The 19,280-nt window shown below is 41.9% G+C and overlaps 1 protein-coding gene across 1 annotated transcript in view; it reads right to left on the bottom strand.

Annotated features, from left to right (window-relative positions):
* Positions 1-1,122: 1,122 nt before the first annotated feature.
* The window catches only part of LOC146716383 (uncharacterized), a 51,012-nt gene continuing 32,854 nt past the window's right edge, over positions 1,123-19,280 (bottom strand). The window contains exons 2-3 of the mRNA XM_085441277.1: positions 1,778-2,011; positions 1,123-1,733 (exon numbers count right to left, since the gene is read on the bottom strand). Of these exons, the coding sequence (XP_085297403.1) occupies positions 1,123-1,733; positions 1,778-2,011 (845 nt within the window). The remainder of the gene's footprint in view (positions 1,734-1,777; positions 2,012-19,280) is intronic.

Raw genomic sequence — 19,280 nt, forward strand, 5'->3', positions numbered from 1 at the left:
AACTGGACAAACAATGCTCACACATGCAGAAAAGGATGGATCAAATGGCGAGAAACAACTCCGAGCTCACTAAAGGGATATTGTTGGAATACAACAACTTGAAGCGCAAACACACTGAAATGAGAGCGCAAAAGCAAGAACAAGACAACATACATGGCGACCTGCAGCGTACGCTCCAAGATATCCACAGAAGAAATGAGGAGCTACAAGACATGTACAAAGAAGTACAACAGAGAAACACAGACATGCACAAGGACAAGATAATGCAGGAGGAAACATCCAAAGAGCTCAAGGAAAAGCTTGAAGAAAAACAAGCAACATTGGAAGAGGTGGAGAAAACATGCAAGAAGCTTGAGAAACAAAACGTAGAAACCATCGATGAGTTGAGAACCCTCATCCTGGAAAAAAAAGCTCTTGTAGAAAACTGCATGAAAAAGAAGAACAAACGCTTCCGCTGGCCCTGGAGGAGGAACTCTACTGCTTCCTCACCTGGTGTAGCCTCGTCTTGCTCCACCTCTGTTCACCCCCCCAACCAGTCCCGGCAGTTGACTGTCCCCTCCTGAGCCTGGTTCTGCCGGAGGTTTCTGCCCGTTTAAAGGCAGTTTTTCCTCCCAACTGTCGCCTAGTGCGTGCTCAGAGGGGATTGTTGGGGATTTCTCTCCTCTACCTTGTTTCATTATTTACTTAACTTTTTGTTCTTACTTCATTTTACCTTGTTTCATTATTTACTTGTTAACTCTTTCTTTTTCAACTTATTTATAAAACAATAAACAATTGAATTTATCCTTTGAGTATTTTTCATCTATACCTTTTTCAAACATTCATATCTGTCGTTTATCTTCTTCTTGAAACCTCATAAATGGTGAAGGAAAAATCCAACAGTTCATCTATATATAAAGAAGCACTTAAACTAAAACTGACATAGCTACGTTAATCCTACCGTAAAACAATAAGACGAGGTACGACCTCTCTCATGCTCCTAGGATGTGGGGGTGAACGCCAGAACACCCTGGAATGTTACAGACCTCCTAGGATGAGACATTCTTTCAATATGCCACCAACTATATACTTCTACACACAAATGATTACATGCAGTATTCTACCATATGCAAACTTATATCATTAAAAGACTATACTGACTACTAAGTAAAATTTTCCATTGACATACTTCATCATGAGAAGTATGGCTGCTGTGCCAACCTTGTTGTTGGTCAAAACTCCCTCACTTTCTATCTGCTGGATGAGTGTCCTTATACCAAGGTTCCATTTGAGCTTCTGGCTGGAGAAATAGTTAATAATCCTTCTGCCTTTGGTTATGAGGGCCTGACCTAAGCGCTCACTGATATCGATGCCTGTGAGTTTGTAAAAGTGGTTCGAAAGACCTTTCCGAGTAAACAAGAATGGCCACTGCTCCTGAATTTCAGCTACTGAAGGTGAGGGACAACTGTTGATAAGCTGCCGCTGAGAAATATATGTGAGGCACATGAAGTCATCCACATCAGGTCTCTCCACAGCTCCAGGTCCTTGTGAATTGAAAATTGTTAACAAGATGTGTTTCTTTTCCTCTAAAGAAGTTGGCGTTTCCCCCTCAGGAAGTTCAACTGGCTGCCAATTTATACAACCATAGCTATCAACAAGGCATCTAACTTTTTTAGGTGGGGTTGCACTACTGTTGGGACTGCAGTCTTCCTCATTCCTGGTTCTCTTTGTTTGACGAAGACGATTTGATGCTTCTTAGTAGTGAATAATGTCCACAACCCAGTCTTTCTGACCATACTTCTCCTGTCCTCTGGATGAGCTCTGTCTCCTCTTGTGATTGCATGCGACAGTCGGAGTGGAAATCTTTCCCAAGGAATCTGGAAGTGTGAGACCCAAGAGCTGGAGTAATGGTTGTACATAGTGGTGGACGTGGAGGAGGAGGGGTGAGGTGGATGGCTTGATGTTTCAGCTGATGCAGCAGGGCAAGGCTCCAGAGTAATGGTGTCATTCAGGTTCTCTGGTCTGTTGCCATCTAAAAAAAAATAAATAAATAAAGATCATTGGAAAAGCTACCTTAAAAAGCTACTATGTCAACAAATATGTCCTCACTAAAAGATGAACCCTTCAATTAGGATTGAGTAGTAACGGCAAGGCAGTTTTGGGGACCTTGTCTGAAGATGAAAAGAAGCAATCCCAGGACTGCAAAAGAACTACAAACTCAAGGTCTTGCATTGAAAAGACCTTGAGTCAATATGTTTTACAGCATGTCACAATTTCAAACCCTTAGTTGTACCACTACCAATGAAAGGTTAATGGTGTTAGATTTAGTGTCTACTTTTGTTTATGTTTTCCGTGTTAATTATCTACCGGACAATGTGAGCCCCAAAACGCTCTTCAATATTATACTGTCAAAGTACATGTGTAGTATGGTGAAGAGAACAAAAAAGCTAATCAAGCTAATCAGTGACATATGAGTCTATGAGTGACCTTCAAATCATAGACTCAAGTCTATGATTTATACAGAACCTACACAAACCTCCTTTAAATGCAAGAAGTAGTTTACGTATTTGAATTGGTGTGAGAAAGGGTTTGAGATCTTCTGCCTCCACAAACAAAAGATCACTTTTTTGTTGTACACCAATAACGTCCGTCAGATGTTCTACAATGCAGATTATTTTCTCTCTGTCTAGTGCCGGCAGGAGCCTTGTGAGTTCCTCTTCAATTTCCATCCCTGAAAAAGAATTAAGAGGAAACTGAATGGTGTAGGGAGACAACAAAAAGACCTGCCATGTTATAAAGTGGTAGTGGGTAATAATCCATCAGACTGTCAGCATTTACACACACACTTCTTTCTGGAGGGCAACGCAAGCAGTGAAGTCCAAGGTCAATGAGAAGTACGGATTGATGCAACTCGAGCACAAAGTACAATCCAGAATCATTAACAAGTATAACAGCTATCTTCCCAAAAACCAAGCCATCATCACTGTCATCTACAATGGAAACATAGCCTTTCACATACTTGGTACCTTTGTGGACAACTGCTGACACATCCAAAGTGGTCTGATTAGTGCAGCCGGCTTTTGCCACAGCTTCTTGAATGACAGCGTTGTAAAGATGATGATTGTAATCACTTGCTTCTCCAATGATTTGAACTGTAGGTGGAAACAATTGGCCCACTGAGAGGTAGGACTGCAGTAACTGATGCCGTTCTGCCAGAGTCTTGCATAAGTTGACGAAGTTGTGCACTGTTCTTGTACATGCTTTGAAATACGAGTGCTTGCTCTCAAACCTAAGGGTCCACAAACGAATGTGTGGTACAAAGTGAAGGATAAGCTCTGCATAATGTAACAAATAGTGAGTTCATAGTGACTAATAGTGACTTCAGTGCACGATTGCAGGCATCAGCTGACACAGAATCGCTGGCACAGGCTGGTTAGTTATTTAATGGTTTCAGCTTTGTTTATTTGATCTAAGACTTCAGTGCATGGTCGCAAAGATCAGCTGACACAGATCCCTGGCACAGGCTGGTTAGTTATTTAATGGTTTCAACTTAGTTTATTTTCTCTAAAACTTCAGTGCACGGTCGCAGTGATCAGCTGACACAGATCGCTGGTTAGTTATTTAATGGTTTCAGCTTTGTTTATTTGATCTAAAACTTCAGTCCACGTTCGCAGGGATCAGCTGACACAGATCGCTGGCACTGGCTGGTTAGTTATTTAATGGTTTCAGGTTAGTTTATTTGATCTAAGACTTCAGGGCATGATCGCAAAGATCAGCTGACACAGATCGCTGGCACAGGCTGGTTAGTTATTTAATGGTTTCAGGTTAGTTTATTTGATCTAAGACTTCAGGGCATGATCGCAAAGATCAGCTGACACAGATCGCTGGCACAGGCTGGTTAGTTATTTAATGGTTTCAGGTTAGTTTATTTGATCTAAGACTTCAGGGCATGATCGCAAAGATCAGCTGACACAGATCGCTGGCACTGGCTGGTTAGTTATTTAATGGTTTCAGCTTAGTTTATCTAAAACTTCAGTGCACGATTGCAGGGATCAGCTGACACAGATCGCTGGCACAGGCTGGTTAGTTATTTAATGGTTTCAGCTTAGTTTATTTTATCTAAAACTTCAGTGCACGATTGCAGGGATCAGCTGAAACAGATCTCTGGCACAGCCTGGTTGGTTATTTAATGGTTTCAGCTTAGTTTATCTAAAACTTCAGTGCACGGTTGCAGGGATCAGCTGACACAGATCGCTGGCACAGGCTGGTTAGTTATTTAATGGTTTCAACTTAGTTTATTTGATCTAAGACTTCAGTGCACGGTTGCAAGGATCAGCTGACACAGATCGCTGGCACAGGCTGGTTAGTTATTTAATGGTTTCAACTTAGTTTATTTTATCTAAAACTTCAGTGCACGGTCGCAGTGATCAGCTGACACAGATCGCTGGTTAGTTATTTAATGGTTTCAACTTAGTTTATTTGATCTAAAACTTCAGTCCACGTTCGCAGGGATCAGCTGACACAGATCTCTGGCACAGGCTGGTTGGTTATTTAATGGTTTCAGCTTAGTTTATTTGATCTAAAACTTCAGTGCACGGTTGCAGGGATCAGCTGACACAGATCTCTGGCACAGGCTGGTTAGTTATTTAATGGTTTCAGCTTAGTTTATTTGATCTAAGACGTAAGTGCACGGTTGCAGGGATCAGCTGACACAGATCGCTGGCACAGGCTGGTTAGTTATTTAATGGTTTCAGCTTAGTTTATCTAAAACTTCAGTGCACGGTTGCAGGGATCAGCTGACACAGATCGCTGGCACAGGCTGGTTAGTTATTTAATTCTTTCAGCTTAGTTTATCTAAAACTTCAGTGCACGGTTGCAGGGATCAGCTGACACAGATCGCTGGCACAGGCTGGTTAGTTATTTAATGGTTTAGGTTTGGTTTATTTAATCTAAAACTTCAGTGCACGGTTCCAGGGATCAGCTGACACAGAATCGCTGGTTAGTTATTTAATGGTTTCAGCTTAGTTTATTTTATCTAAAACTTCAGTGCACGGTCGCAGGGATCAGCTGACCCAGATCGCTGGCACAGGCTGGTTAGTTATTTAATGGTTTCAGCTTAGTTTATTTGATCTAAGACTTCAGTGCACGGTTGCAGGGATCAGCTGACACAGATCGCTGGCACAGGCTGGTTAGTTATTTCGTGGTTTCAGCTTAGTTTATTTTATCTAAAACTTCAGTGCACGGTCGCAGTGATCAGCTGACACAGATCGCTGGTTAGTTATTTTATGGTTTCAGCTTTGTTTATTTGATCTAAAACTTCAGTCCACGTTCGCAGGGATCAGCTGACACAGATCGCTGGCACAGGCTGGTTAGTTATTTAATGGTTTCAGCTTAGTTTATTTGATCTAAGACGTAAGTGCACGGTTGCAGGGATCAGCTGACACAGATCGCTGTCACAGGCTGGTTAGTTATTTAAATGGTTTCAACTTAGTTTATCATAAAAAACTTCAGTGCACGGTTGCAGGAATCAGCTGACACAGATCGCTGGCACAGGCTGGTTAGTTATTTAATGGTTTTAACTTAGTTTATTTTATCTAAAACTTCAGTGCACGATTGCAGGGATCAGCTGAAACAGATCGCTGGCACAGGCTGGTTAGTTATTTAATGGTTTCAGCCAAGTTTATCTAAAACTTCAGTGCGCGGTTGCAGGGATCAGCTGACACAGATCCCTTGCACAGGCTGGTTAGTTATTTAATGGTTTCAACTTAGTTTATTTTATCTAAAACTTCAGTGCACGGTCGCAGGGATCCGCTGACACAGATCGCTGGCACAGGCTGGTTAGTTATTTAATGGTTTCAGCTTAGTTTATTTGATCTAAAACTTCAGTGCACGGTTGCAGGAATCAGCTGAAACAGATCGCTGGCACAGGCTGGTTAGTTATTTAATGGTTTCAGCTTAGTTTATCTAAAACTTCAGTGCACGGTTGCAGGGATCAGCTGACACAGATCGTTGGCACAGGCTGGTTAGTTATTTAATGGTTTCAACTTAGTTTATCTAAAACTTCAGTGCACGGTTGCAGGAATCAGCTGACACAGATCGCTGGCACAGGCTGGTTAGTTATTTAATGGTTTCAGCTTAGTTTATCTAAAACTTCAGTGCACGGTTGCAGGGATCAGCTGACACAGATCGCTGGCACAGGCTGGTTAGTTATTTAATGGTTTCAACTTAGTTTATTTGATCTAAAACTTCAGTGCACGGTTGCAGGGATCAGCTGACACAGATCGCTGCCACAGGCTGGTTAGTTATTTAATAGTTTCAACTTAGTTTATTTGATCTAAAACTTCAGTGCACGGTTGCAGGGATCAGCTGACACAGATCGCTGGCACATGCTGGTTAGTTATTTAATGGTTTCGGTTTGGTTTATTTTATCTAAAACTTCAGTGCACGGTTGCAGGGATCAGCTGACACAGATCGCTGGCACAGGCTGGTTAGTTATTTAATGGTTTCAGCCCAGTTTATCCAAAACTTCAGTGCACGGTTGCAGGGATCAGATGACAAAGATAGCTGGCACAGGCTAGTTAGTTATTTAATGGTTTCAGCTTAGTTTATCTAAAACTTCAGTGCACGGTTGCAGGGATCAGCTGACACAGATCGCTGGCACAGGCTGGTTAGTTATTTAATGGTTTAGGTTTGGTTTATTTGATCTAAAACTTCAGTCCACGTTCGCAGGGATCAGCTGACACAGATCGCTGGCACAGGCTGGTTAGTTATTTAATTGTTTCAGCTTAGTTTATCTAAAACTTCAGTGCACGGTTGCAGGGATCAGCTGACACAGATCGTTGGCACAGGCTGGTTAGTTATTTAATGGTTTCAACTTAGTTTATCTAAAACTTCAGTGCACGGTTGCAGGAATCAGCTGACACAGATCGCTGGCACAGGCTGGTTAGTTATTTAATGGTTTCGGTTTGGTTTATTTTATCTAAAACTTCAGTGCACGGTTGCAGGAATCAGCTGACACAGATCGCTGGCACAGGCTGGTTAGTTATTTAATGGTTTCAGCTTAGTTTATCTAAAACTTCAGTGCACGGTTGCAGGGATCAGCTGAAACAGATCGCTGGCACAGGCTGGTTAGTTATTTAATGGTTTCAACTTAGTTTATTTTATCTTAAACTTCAGTGCACGGTCGCAGGGATCCGCTGACACAGATCGCTGGTTAGTTATTTAATGGTTTCAGCTTAGTTTATCTAAAACTTCAGTGCACGGTTGCAGGGATCAGCTGACCCAGATCGCTGGCACAGGCTGGTTAGTTATTTAATGGTTTCAGCTTAGTTTATTTGATCTAAGACTTCAGTGCACGGTTGCAGGGATCAGCTGACACAGATCGCTGGCACAGGCTGGTTAGTTATTTAATGGTTTCAGCTTAGTTTATTTGATCTAAGACGTAAGTGCACGGTCGCAGGGATCAGCTGACACAGATCGCTGTCACAGGCTGGTTAGTTATTTAAATGGTTTCAACTTAGTTTATCATAAAAAACTTCAGTGCACGGTTGCAGGAATCAGCTGAAACAGATCGCTGGCACAGGCTGGTTAGTTATTTAATGGTTTTAACTTAGTTTATTTTATCTAAAACTTCAGTGCACGATTGCAGGGATCAGCTGAAACAGATCGCTGGCACAGGCTGGTTAGTTATTTAATGGTTTCAGCCAAGTTTATCTAAAACTGCAGTGCGCGGTTGCAGGGATCAGCTGACACAGATCCCTTGCACAGGCTGGTTAGTTATTTAATGGTTTCAACTTAGTTTATTTTATCTAAAACTTCAGTGCACGGTCGAAGGGATCCGCTGACACAGATCGCTGGCACAGGCTGGTTAGTTATTTAATGGTTTCAGCTTAGTTTATTTGATCTAAAACTTCAGTGCACGCTTGCAGGGATCAGCTGACACAGATCGCTGTCACAGGCTGGTTAGTTATTTTAATGGTTTCAGGTTAGTTTATTTGATCTAAGACTTCAGTGCACGGTTGCAGGGATCAGCTGACACAGATCGCTGGCACAGGCTGGCTAGTTATTTAATGGTTTCAGCTTAGTTTATCTAAAACTTCAGTGCACGGTTGCAGGGATCAGCTGACACAGATCCCTGGCACAGGCTGGTTAGTTATTTAATGGTTTTAACTTAGTTTATTTGATCTAAAACTTCAGTGCACGATTGCAGGGATCAGCTGAAACAGATCGCTGGTACAGGCTGGTTAGTTATTTAATGGTTTCAGCCAAGTTTATCTAAAACTTCAGTGCGCGGTTGCAGGGATCAGCTGACACAGATCCCTTGCACAGGCTGGTTAGTTATTTAATGGTTTCAAATTAGTTTATTTTATCTAAAACTTCAGTGCACGGTCGCAGGGATCCGCTGACACAGATCGCTGGCACAGGCTGGTTAGTTATTGAATGGTTTCAGCTTTGTTTATTTGATCTACAACTTCAGTCCACGTTCGCAGGGATCAGCTGACACAGATCTCTGGCACAGGCTGGTTAGTTATTTAATGGTTTCAGCTTAGTTTATTTGATCTAAAACTTCAGTGCACGGTTGCAGGGATCAGCTGACACAGATCTCTGGCACAGGCTGGTTGGTTATTTAATGGTTTCAGCTTAGTTTATTTGATCTAAAACTTCAGTGCACGGTTGCAGGGATCAGCTGACACAGATCGCTCGCACAGGCTGGTTAGTTATTTAATGGTTTCAGGTTAGTTTATTTGATCTAAGACTTCAGTGCATGGTCGCAAAGATCAGCTGACACAGATCCCTGGCACAGGCTGGTTAGTTATTTAATGGTTTCAACTTAGTTTATTTTATCTAAAACTTCAGTGCACGGTCGCAGGGATCCGCTGACACAGATCGCTGGCACAGGCTGGTTAGTCATTGAATGGTTTCAGCTTAGTTTATTTGATCTAAAACTTCAGTGCATGGTCGCAAAGATCAGCTGACACAGATCCCTGGCACAGGCTGGTTAGTTATTTAATGGTTTCAACTTAGTTTATTTTATCTAAAACTTCAGTGCACGGTCGCAGGGATCCGCTGACACAGATCGCTGGCACAGGCTGGTTAGTTATTTAAATGGTTTCAGGTTAGTTTATTTGATCTAAGACTTCAGTGCATGGTCGCAAAGATCAGCTGACACAGATCCCTGACACATGCTGGTTAGTTATTTAATGGTTTCAACTTAGTTTATTTTCTCTAAAACTTCAGTGCATGGTTGCAGGGATCAGCTGACACAGATCGCTGGTTAGTTATTTAATGGTTTCAGCTTAGTTTATTTGATCTAAAACTTCAGTGCACGGTTGCAGGGATCAGCTGACACAGATCTCTGGCACAGGCTGGTTGGTTATTTAATGGTTTCAGCTTAGTTTATTTGATCTAAAACTTCAGTGCACGGTTGCAGGGATCAGCTGACACAGATCGCTCGCACAGGCTGGTTAGTTATTTAATGGTTTCAGGTTAGTTTATTTGATCTAAGACTTCAGTGCATGGTCGCAAAGATCAGCTGACACAGATCGCTGGCACAGGCTGGTTAGTTATTTAATTGTTTCAGCTTACTTTATTTTCTGTAAAACTTCAGTGCACATTTGCAGGGATCAGTTGACAAAGATTCCTGGCACAGGCTGGTTAGTTATTTAATGATTTCAACTTAGTTTATTTTCTCTAAAACTTCAGTGCACGGTTGCAGGGATCAGTTGACAAAGATTCCTGGCACAGGCTGGTTAGTTATTTAATGGTTTCAACTTAGTTTATTTTCTCTAAAACTTCAGTGCACGGTTGCAGGGATCAGCTGACACAGATCGCTGGCAGAGGCTGGTTAGTTATTTAGTGGTTTCAGCTTAGTTTATTTGATCTACAACTTCAGTCCACGTTCGCAGGGATCAGCTGACACAGATCTCTGGCACAGGCTGGTTGGTTATTTAATGGTTTCAGGTTAGTTTATTTGATCTAAGACTTCAGTGCACGGTTGCAGGGATCAGCTGACACAGATCGCTCGCACAGGCTGGTTGGTTATTTAATGGTTTCAGGTTAGTTTATTTGATCTAAGACTTCAGTGCACGTTCGCAAAGATCAGCTGAAACAGATCGCTGGCACAGGCTGGTTGGTTATTTAATGGTTTCAGCTTAGTTTATTTGATCTAAAACTTCAGTGCACGGTTGCAGGGATCAGCTGACACAGATCGCTCGCACAGGCTGGTTAGTTATTTAATGGTTTCAACTTAGTTTATTTTATCTTAAACTTCAGTGCACGGTCGCAGGGATCCGCTGACACAGATCGCTGGTTAGTTATTTAATGGTTTCAGCTTAGTTTATCTAAAACTTCAGTGCACGGTTGCAGGGATCAGCTGACACAGATCGTTGGCACAGGCTGGTTAGTTATTTAATGGTTTCAACTTAGTTTATCTAAAACTTCAGTGCACGGTTGCAGGAATCAGCTGACACAGATCGCTGGTACAGGCTGGTTAGTTATTTAATGGTTTCGGTTTGGTTTATTTTATCTAAAACTTCAGTGCACGGTTGCAGGGATCAGCTGACACAGATCGCTGGCACAGGCTGGTTAGTTATTTAATGGTTTCAGCTTAGTTTATCTAAAACTTCAGTGCACGGTTGCAGGGATCAGATGAAACAGATCGCTGGCACAGGCTGGTTAGTTATTTAATGGTTTCAGCTTAGTTTATCTAAAACTTCAGTGCACGGTTGCAGGGATCAGCTGACACAGATCCCTGGCACAGGCTGGTTAGTTATTTAATGGTTTTAACTTAGTTTATTTGATCTAAAACTTCAGTGCACGATTGCAGGGATCAGCTGAAACAGATCGCTGGTACAGGCTGGTTAGTTATTTAATGGTTTCAGCTTAGTTTATCTAAAACTTCAGTGCGCGGTTGCAGGGATCAGCTGACACAGATCCCTTGCACAGGCTGGTTAGTTATTTAATGGTTTTAACTTAGTTTATTTTATCTAAAACTTCAGTGCACGGTCGCAGGGATCCGCTGACACAGATCGCTGGCACAGGCTGGTTAGTTATTTAATGGTTTCAGCTTAGTTTATTTGATCTAAAACTTCAGTGCACGGTTGCAGGGATCAGCTGACACAGATCCCTGGCACAGGCTGGTTAGTTATTTAATGGTTTCAACTTAGTTTATTTTCTCTAAAAATTCAGTGCACGGTTGCAGGGATCAGTTGACACAGAGCGCTGGCACAGGCTGGTTAGTTATTTAATGGTTTCAGCTTAGTTTATTTGATCTAAGACTTCAGTGCACATTCGCAAAGATCAGCTGAAACAGATCGCTGGCACAGGCTGGTTAGTTATTTAATGGTTTCAAGTTAGTTTATTTTATCTAAAACTTCAGTGCACGTTTGCAAGGATCAGCTGACAAAGATCGCTGGCACAGGCTGGTTAGTTATTTAATGGTTTCAGCTTAGTTTATTTGATCTAAAACTTCAGTGCACGGTTGCAGGGATCAGCTGACACAGATCGCTGGCACAGGCTGGTTAGTTATTTAATGGTTTCAGCTTAGTTTATTTGATCTAAGACTTCAGTGCATGGTCGCAAAGATCAGCTGACACAGATCCCTGGCACAGGCTGGTTAGTTATTTAATGGTTTCAGCTTAGTTTATTTGATCTAAAACTTCAGTGCACATTTGCAGGGATCAGTTGACAAAGATTCCTGGCACAGGCTGGTTAGTTATTTAATGGTTTCAACTTAGTTTATTTTCTCTAAAACTTCAGTGCACGGTTGCAGGGATCAGTTGACAAAGATTCCTGGCACAGGCTGGTTAGTTATTTAATGGTTTCAGCTTAGTTTATTTTCTCTAAAACTTCAGTGCACGGTTGCAGGGATCAGCTGACACAGATCGCTGGCACAGGCTGGTTAGTTATTTAGTGGTTTCAGCTTAGTTTATTTGATCTACAACTTCAGTCCACGTTCGCAGGGATCAGCTGACACAGATCTCTGGCACAGGCTGGTTGGTTATTTAATGGTTTCAACTTAGTTTATTTTATCTAAAACTTCAGTGCACGGTCGCAGGGATCCGCTGACACAGATCGCTGGCACAGGCTGGTTAGTTATTTAAATGGTTTCAGGTTAGTTTATTTGATCTAAGACTTCAGTGCATGGTCGCAAAGATCAGCTGACACAGATCCCTGACACATGCTGGTTAGTTATTTAATGGTTTCAACTTAGTTTATTTTCTCTAAAACTTCAGTGCATGGTTGCAGGGATCAGCTGACACAGATCGCTGGTTAGTTATTTAATGGTTTCAGCTTAGTTTATTTGATCTAAAACTTCAGTGCACGGTTGCAGGGATCAGCTGACACAGATCTCTGGCACAGGCTGGTTGGTTATTTAATGGTTTCAGCTTAGTTTATTTGATCTAAAACTTCAGTGCACGGTTGCAGGGATCAGCTGACACAGATCGCTCGCACAGGCTGGTTAGTTATTTAATGGTTTCAGGTTAGTTTATTTGATCTAAGACTTCAGTGCATGGTCGCAAAGATCAGCTGACACAGATCGCTGGCACAGGCTGGTTAGTTATTTAATTGTTTCAACTTAGTTTATTTTATCTTAAACTTCAGTGCACGGTCGCAGGGATCCGCTGACACAGATCGCTGGTTAGTTATTTAATGGTTTCAGCTTAGTTTATCTAAAACTTCAGTGCACGGTTGCAGGGATCAGCAGACACAGATCGTTGGCACAGGCTGGTTAGTTATTTAATGGTTTCAACTTAGTTTATCTAAAACTTCAGTGCACGGTTGCAGGAATCAGCTGACACAGATCGCTGGTACAGGCTGGTTAGTTATTTAATGGTTTCGGTTTGGTTTATTTTATCTAAAACTTCAGTGCACGGTTGCAGGGATCAGCTGACACAGATCGCTGGCACAGGCTGGTTAGTTATTTAATGGTTTCAGCTTAGTTTATCTAAAACTTCAGTGCACGGTTGCAGGGATCAGATGAAACAGATCGCTGGCACAGGCTGGTTAGTTATTTAATGGTTTCAGCTTAGTTTATCTAAAACTTCAGTGCACGGTTGCAGGGATCAGCTGACACAGATCCCTGGCACAGGCTGGTTAGTTATTTAATGGTTTTAACTTAGTTTATTTGATCTAAAACTTCAGTGCACGATTGCAGGGATCAGCTGAAACAGATCGCTGGTACAGGCTGGTTAGTTATTTAATGGTTTCAGCTTAGTTTATTTGATCTAAAACTTCAGTGCACGGTTGCAGGGATCAGCTGACACAGATCCCTGGCACAGGCTGGTTAGTTATTTAATGGTTTCAACTTAGTTTATTTTCTCTAAAAATTCAGTGCACGGTTGCAGGGATCAGTTGACACAGAGCGCTGGCACAGGCTGGTTAGTTATTTAATGGTTTCAGCTTAGTTTATTTGATCTAAGACTTCAGTGCACATTCGCAAAGATCAGCTGAAACAGATCGCTGGCACAGGCTGGTTAGTTATTTAATGGTTTCAAGTTAGTTTATTTTATCTAAAACTTCAGTGCACGTTTGCAAGGATCAGCTGACAAAGATCGCTGGCACAGGCTGGTTAGTTATTTAATGGTTTCAGCTTAGTTTATTTGATCTAAAACTTCAGTGCACGGTTGCAGGGATCAGCTGACACAGATCGCTGGCACAGGCTGGTTAGTTATTTAATGGTTTCAGCTTAGTTTATTTGATCTAAGACTTCAGTGCATGGTCGCAAAGATCAGCTGACACAGATCCCTGGCACAGGCTGGTTAGTTATTTAATTGTTTCAGCTTACTTTATTTTCTGTAAAACTTCAGTGCACATTTGCAGGGATCAGTTGACAAAGATTCCTGGCACAGGCTGGTTAGTTATTTAATGGTTTCAACTTAGTGTATTTTCTCTAAAACTTCAGTGCACGGTTGCAGGGATCAGTTGACAAAGATTCCTGGCACAGGCTGGTTAGTTATTTAATGGTTTCAGCTTAGTTTATTTTCTCTAAAACTTCAGTGCACGGTTGCAGGGATCAGCTGACACAGATCGCTGGCACAGGCTGGTTAGTTATTTAGTGGTTTCAGCTTAGTTTATTTGATCTACAACTTCAGTCCACGTTCGCAGGGATCAGCTGACACAGATCTCTGGCACAGGCTGGTTGGTTATTTAATGGTTTCAGGTTAGTTTATTTGATCTAAGACTTCAGTGCACGTTCGCAAAGATCAGCTGAAACAGATCGCTGGCACAGGCTGGTTGGTTATTTAATGGTTTCAGCTTAGTTTATTTGATCTAAAACTTCAGTGCACGGTTGCAGGGATCAGCTGACACAGATCGCTCGCACAGGCTGGTTAGTTATTTAATGGTTTCAACTTAGTTTATTTTATCTTAAACTTCAGTGCACGGTCGCAGGGATCCGCTGACACAGATCGCTGGTTAGTTATTTAATGGTTTCAGGTTAGTTTATTTGATCTAAGACTTCAGTGCACGTTCGCAAAGATCAGCTGAAACAGATCGCTGGTACAGGCTGGTTAGTTATTTAATGGTTTCAGCTTAGTTTATCTAAAACTTCAGTGCACGGTTGCAGGGATCAGCTGACACAGATCCCTGGCACAGGCTGGTTAGTTATTTAATGGTTTTAACTTAGTTTATTTGATCTAAAACTTCAGTGCACGATTGCAGGGATCAGCTGAAACAGATCGCTGGTACAGGCTGGTTAGTTATTTAATGGTTTTAACTTAGTTTATTTTATCTAAAACTTCAGTGCACGATTGCAGGGATCAGCTGAAACAGATCGCTGGTACAGGCTGGTTAGTTATTTAATGGTTTCAGCTTAGTTTATCTAAAACTTCAGTGCGCGGTTGCAGGGATCAGCTGACACAGATCCCTTGCACCGGCTGGTTAGTTATTTAATGGTTTTAACTTAGTTTATTTTATCTAAAACTTCAGTGCACGGTCGCAGGGATCCGCTGACACAGATCGCTGGCACAGGCTGGTTAGTTATTTAATGGTTTCAGCTTAGTTTATTTGATCTAAGACTTCAGTCCACGTTCGCAGGGATCAGCTGACACAGATCCCTGGCACAGGCTGGTTAGTTATTTAATGGTTTTAACTTAGTTTATTTTCTCTAAAAATTCAGTGCACGGTTGCAGGGATCAGTTGACACAGAGCGCTGGCACAGGCTGGTTAGTTATTTAATGGTTTCAGCTTAGTTTATTTGATCTAAGACTTCAGTGCACATTCGCAAAGATCAGCTGAAACAGATCGCTGGCACAGGCTGGTTAGTTATTTAATGGTTTCAAGTTAGTTTATTTTATCTAAAACTTCAGTGCACGTTTGCAAGGATCAGCTGACAAAGATCGCTGGCACAGGCTGGTTAGTTATTTAATGGTTTCAGCTTAGTTTATTTTATCTAAAACTTCAGTGCACGGTTGCAGGGATCAGCTGACACAGATCGCTGGCACAGGCTGGTTAGTTATTTAATGGTTTCAGCTTAGTTTATTTTATCTAAAACTTCAGTCCACGTTCGCAGGGATCAGCTGACACAGATCGCTGGCACAGGCTGGTTAGTTATTTTGTGGTTTCAGCTTAGTTTATTTTGATCTAAGACTTCAGTCCACGTTCGCAGGGATCAGCTGAAACAGATCGCTGGCACAGGCTGGTTAGTTATTTAATGGTTTCAGCTTAGTTTATTTTATCTAAAACTTCAGTGCACGGTTGCAGGGATCAGCTGAAACAGATCGCTGGCACAGGCTGGTTAGTTATTTTGTGGTTTCAGCTTAGTTTATTTTGATCTAAGACTTCAGTCCACGTTCGCAGGGATCACCTGACACAGATCCCTGGCACAGGCTGGTTAGTTATTTAATGGTTTTAACTTAGTTTATTTGATCTAAAACTTCAGTGCACGATTGCAGGGATCAGCTGAAACAGATCGCTGGTACAGGCTGGTTAGTTATTTAATGGTTTCAGCCAAGTTTATCTAAAACTTCAGTGCGCGGTTGCAGGGATCAGCTGACACAGATCGCTGGCACAGGCTGGTTAGTTATTTAATGGTTTCAACTTAGTTTATTTTATCTAAAACTTCAGTGCACGGTTGCAGGGATCAGCTAACACAGATTCCTGACACACGCTGGTTAGTTATTTAATGGTTTCAACTTAGTTTATTTGATCTAAAACTTCAGTGCACGGTTGCAGGGATCAGCTGACACAGATCGCTCGCACAGGCTGGTTAGTTATTTAATGGTTTCAGCTTACTTTATTTTCTGTAAAACTTCAGTGCACAGTTGCAGGGATCAGCTAACACAGATCCCTGACACACGCTGGTTAGTTATTTAATGGTTTCAACTTAGTTTATTTTCTCTAAAAATTCAGTGCACGGTTGCAGGGATCCGCTGACACAGATCGCTGGCACAGGCTGGTTAGTTATTTAATGGTTTCAGCTTACTTTATTTTCTGTAAAACTTCAGTGCACGGTCGCAGGGATCCGCTGACACAGATCGCTGGCACAGGCTGGTTAGTTATTTAATGGTTTCAGCTTAGTTTATTTGATCTAAAACTTCAGTGCACGGTTGCAGGGATCAGCTGACACAGATCGCTCGCACAGGCTGGTTAGTTATTTAATGGTTTCAGGTTAGTTTATTTTATCTAAAACTTCAGTGCACGGTTGCAGGGATCAGCTGAAACAGATCGCTGGCACAGGCTGGTTAGTTATTTTGTGGTTTCAGCTTAGTTTATTTTGATCTAAGACTTCAGTCCACGTTCGCAGGGATCACCTGACACAGATCCCTGGCACAGGCTGGTTAGTTATTTAATGGTTTTAACTTAGTTTATTTGATCTAAAACTTCAGTGCACGATTGCAGGGATCAGCTGAAACAGATCGCTGGTACAGGCTGGTTAGTTATTTAATGGTTTCAGCCAAGTTTATCTAAAACTTCAGTGCGCGGTTGCAGGGATCAGCTGACACAGATCCCTTGCACAGGCTGGTTAGTTATTTAATGGTTTCAACTTAGTTTATTTTATCTAAAACTTCAGTGCACGGTTGCAGGGATCAGCTAACACAGATTCCTGACACACGCTGGTTAGTTATTTAATGGTTTCAACTTAGTTTATTTGATCTAAAACTTCAGTGCACGGTTGCAGGGATCAGCTGACACAGATCGCTCGCACAGGCTGGTTAGTTATTTAATGGTTTCAGCTTACTTTATTTTCTGTAAAACTTCAGTGCACAGTTGCAGGGATCAGCTAACACAGATCCCTGACACACGCTGGTTAGTTATTTAATGGTTTCAACTTAGTTTATTTTCTCTAAAAATTCAGTGCACGGTTGCAGGGATCCGCTGACACAGATCGCTGGCACAGGCTGGTTAGTTATTTAATGGTTTCAGCTTACTTTATTTTCTGTAAAACTTCAGTGCACGGTCGCAGGGATCCGCTGACACAGATCGCTGGCACAGGCTGGTTAGTTATTTAATGGTTTCAGCTTACTTTATTTTCTGTAAAACTTCAGTGCACGGTCGCAGGGATCAGCTGACACAGATCCCTGGCACAGGCTGGTTAGTTATTTAATGGTTTCAGCTTAGTTTATCTAAAACTTCAGTGCACGGTTGCAGGGATCAGCTGACACAGATCCCTGGCACAGGCTGGTTAGTTATTTAATGGTTTCAGCTTAGTTTATTTGATCTAAAACTTCAGTGCACGGTCGCAGGGATCAGCTGACACAGATCCCTGGCACAGGCTGGTTAGTTATTTAATGGTTTCAGCTTAGTTTATTTTATCTAAAACTTCAGTGCACGATTGCAGGGATCAGCTGAAACAGATCGCTGGTACAGGCTGGTTAGTTATTTAATGGTTTCAGCCAAGTTTATCTAAAACTTCAGTGCACGGTTGCAGGGATCAGCTGACACAGATCCCTTACACAGGCTGGTTAGTTATTTAATGGTTTCAAATTAGTTTATTTTATCTAAAACTTCAGTGCACGGTTGCAGGGATCAGCTGACACAGATCGCTGTCACAGGCTGGTTAGTTATTTAAATGGTTTCAGGTTAGTTTATTTGATCTAAGACTTCAGTGCATGGTCGCAAAGATCAGCTGACACAGATCCCTGGCACAGGCTGGTTAGTTATTTAATGGTTTCAGCTTACTTTACTTTCTGTAAAACTTCAGTCCACGTTCGCAGGGATCAGCTAACACAGATCCCTGACACACGCTGGTTAGTTATTTAATGGTTTCAACTTAGTTTATTTTCTCTAAAACTTCAGTGCACGGTCGCAGGGATCAGCTGACACAGATCGCTGGTTAGTTATTTAATGGTTTCAGCTTTGTTTATTTGATCTACAACTTCAGTCCACGTTCGCAGGGATCAGCTGACACAGATCTCTGGCACAGGCTGGTTAGTTATTTAATGGTTTCAGCCAAGTTTATCTAAAACTTCAGTGCACGGTCGCAGGGATCCGCTGACACAGATCGCTGGCACAGGCTGGTTAGTTATTTAATGGTTTCAGCTTACTTTATTTTCTGTAAAACTTCAGTGCACAGTTGCAGGGATCAGCTAACACAGATCCCTGACACACGCTGGTTAGTTATTTAATGGTTTCAACTTAGTTTATTTGATCTAAAACTTCAGTGCACGGTTGCAGGGATCAGCTGACACAGATCGCTCGCACAGGCTGGTTAGTTATTTAATGGTTTCAGGTTAGTTTATTTGATCTAAGACTTCAGTGCACGTTCGCAAAGATCAGCTGACACAGATCGCTGGCACAGGCTGGTTAGTTATTTAGTGGTTTCAGCTTAGTTTATTTGATCTAAAACTTCAGTCCACGTTCGCAGGGATCAGCTGACACAGATCGCTGGCACAGATCGCTGGCACAGGCTGGTTAGTTATTTAGTGGTTTCAGCTTAGTTTATTTGATCTAAAACTTCAGTCCACGTTCGCAGGGATCAGCTGACACAGATCTCTGGCACAGCCTGGTTGGTTATTTAATGGTTTCAGCTTAGTTTATTTGATCTAAAACTTCAGTGCACGGTTGCAGGGATCAGCTGACACAGATCGCTCGCACAGGCTGGTTGGTTATTTAGTGGTTTAAACTTAGTTTATTTTATCTAAAACTTCAGTGCACGTTCGCAAAGATCAGCTGAAACAGATCGCTGGCACAGATCCCTGGCACAGGCTGGTTAGTTATTTAATGGTTTCAACTTAGTTTATTTTATCTAAAACTTCAGTGCACGGTCGCAGGGATCCGCTGACACAGATCGCTGGTTAGTTATTTAATGGTTTCAGCTTTGTTTATTTGATCTAAAACTTCAGTCCACGTTCGCAGGGATC

This window comes from Copadichromis virginalis, linkage group LG3 (assembly GCF_057382275.1).
Source record: "Copadichromis virginalis isolate Kocher_CV1m ecotype Utaka linkage group LG3, C_Virginalis_male_GT1.1, whole genome shotgun sequence".
Taxonomy (NCBI): Eukaryota; Metazoa; Chordata; class Actinopteri; order Cichliformes; family Cichlidae; genus Copadichromis; species Copadichromis virginalis.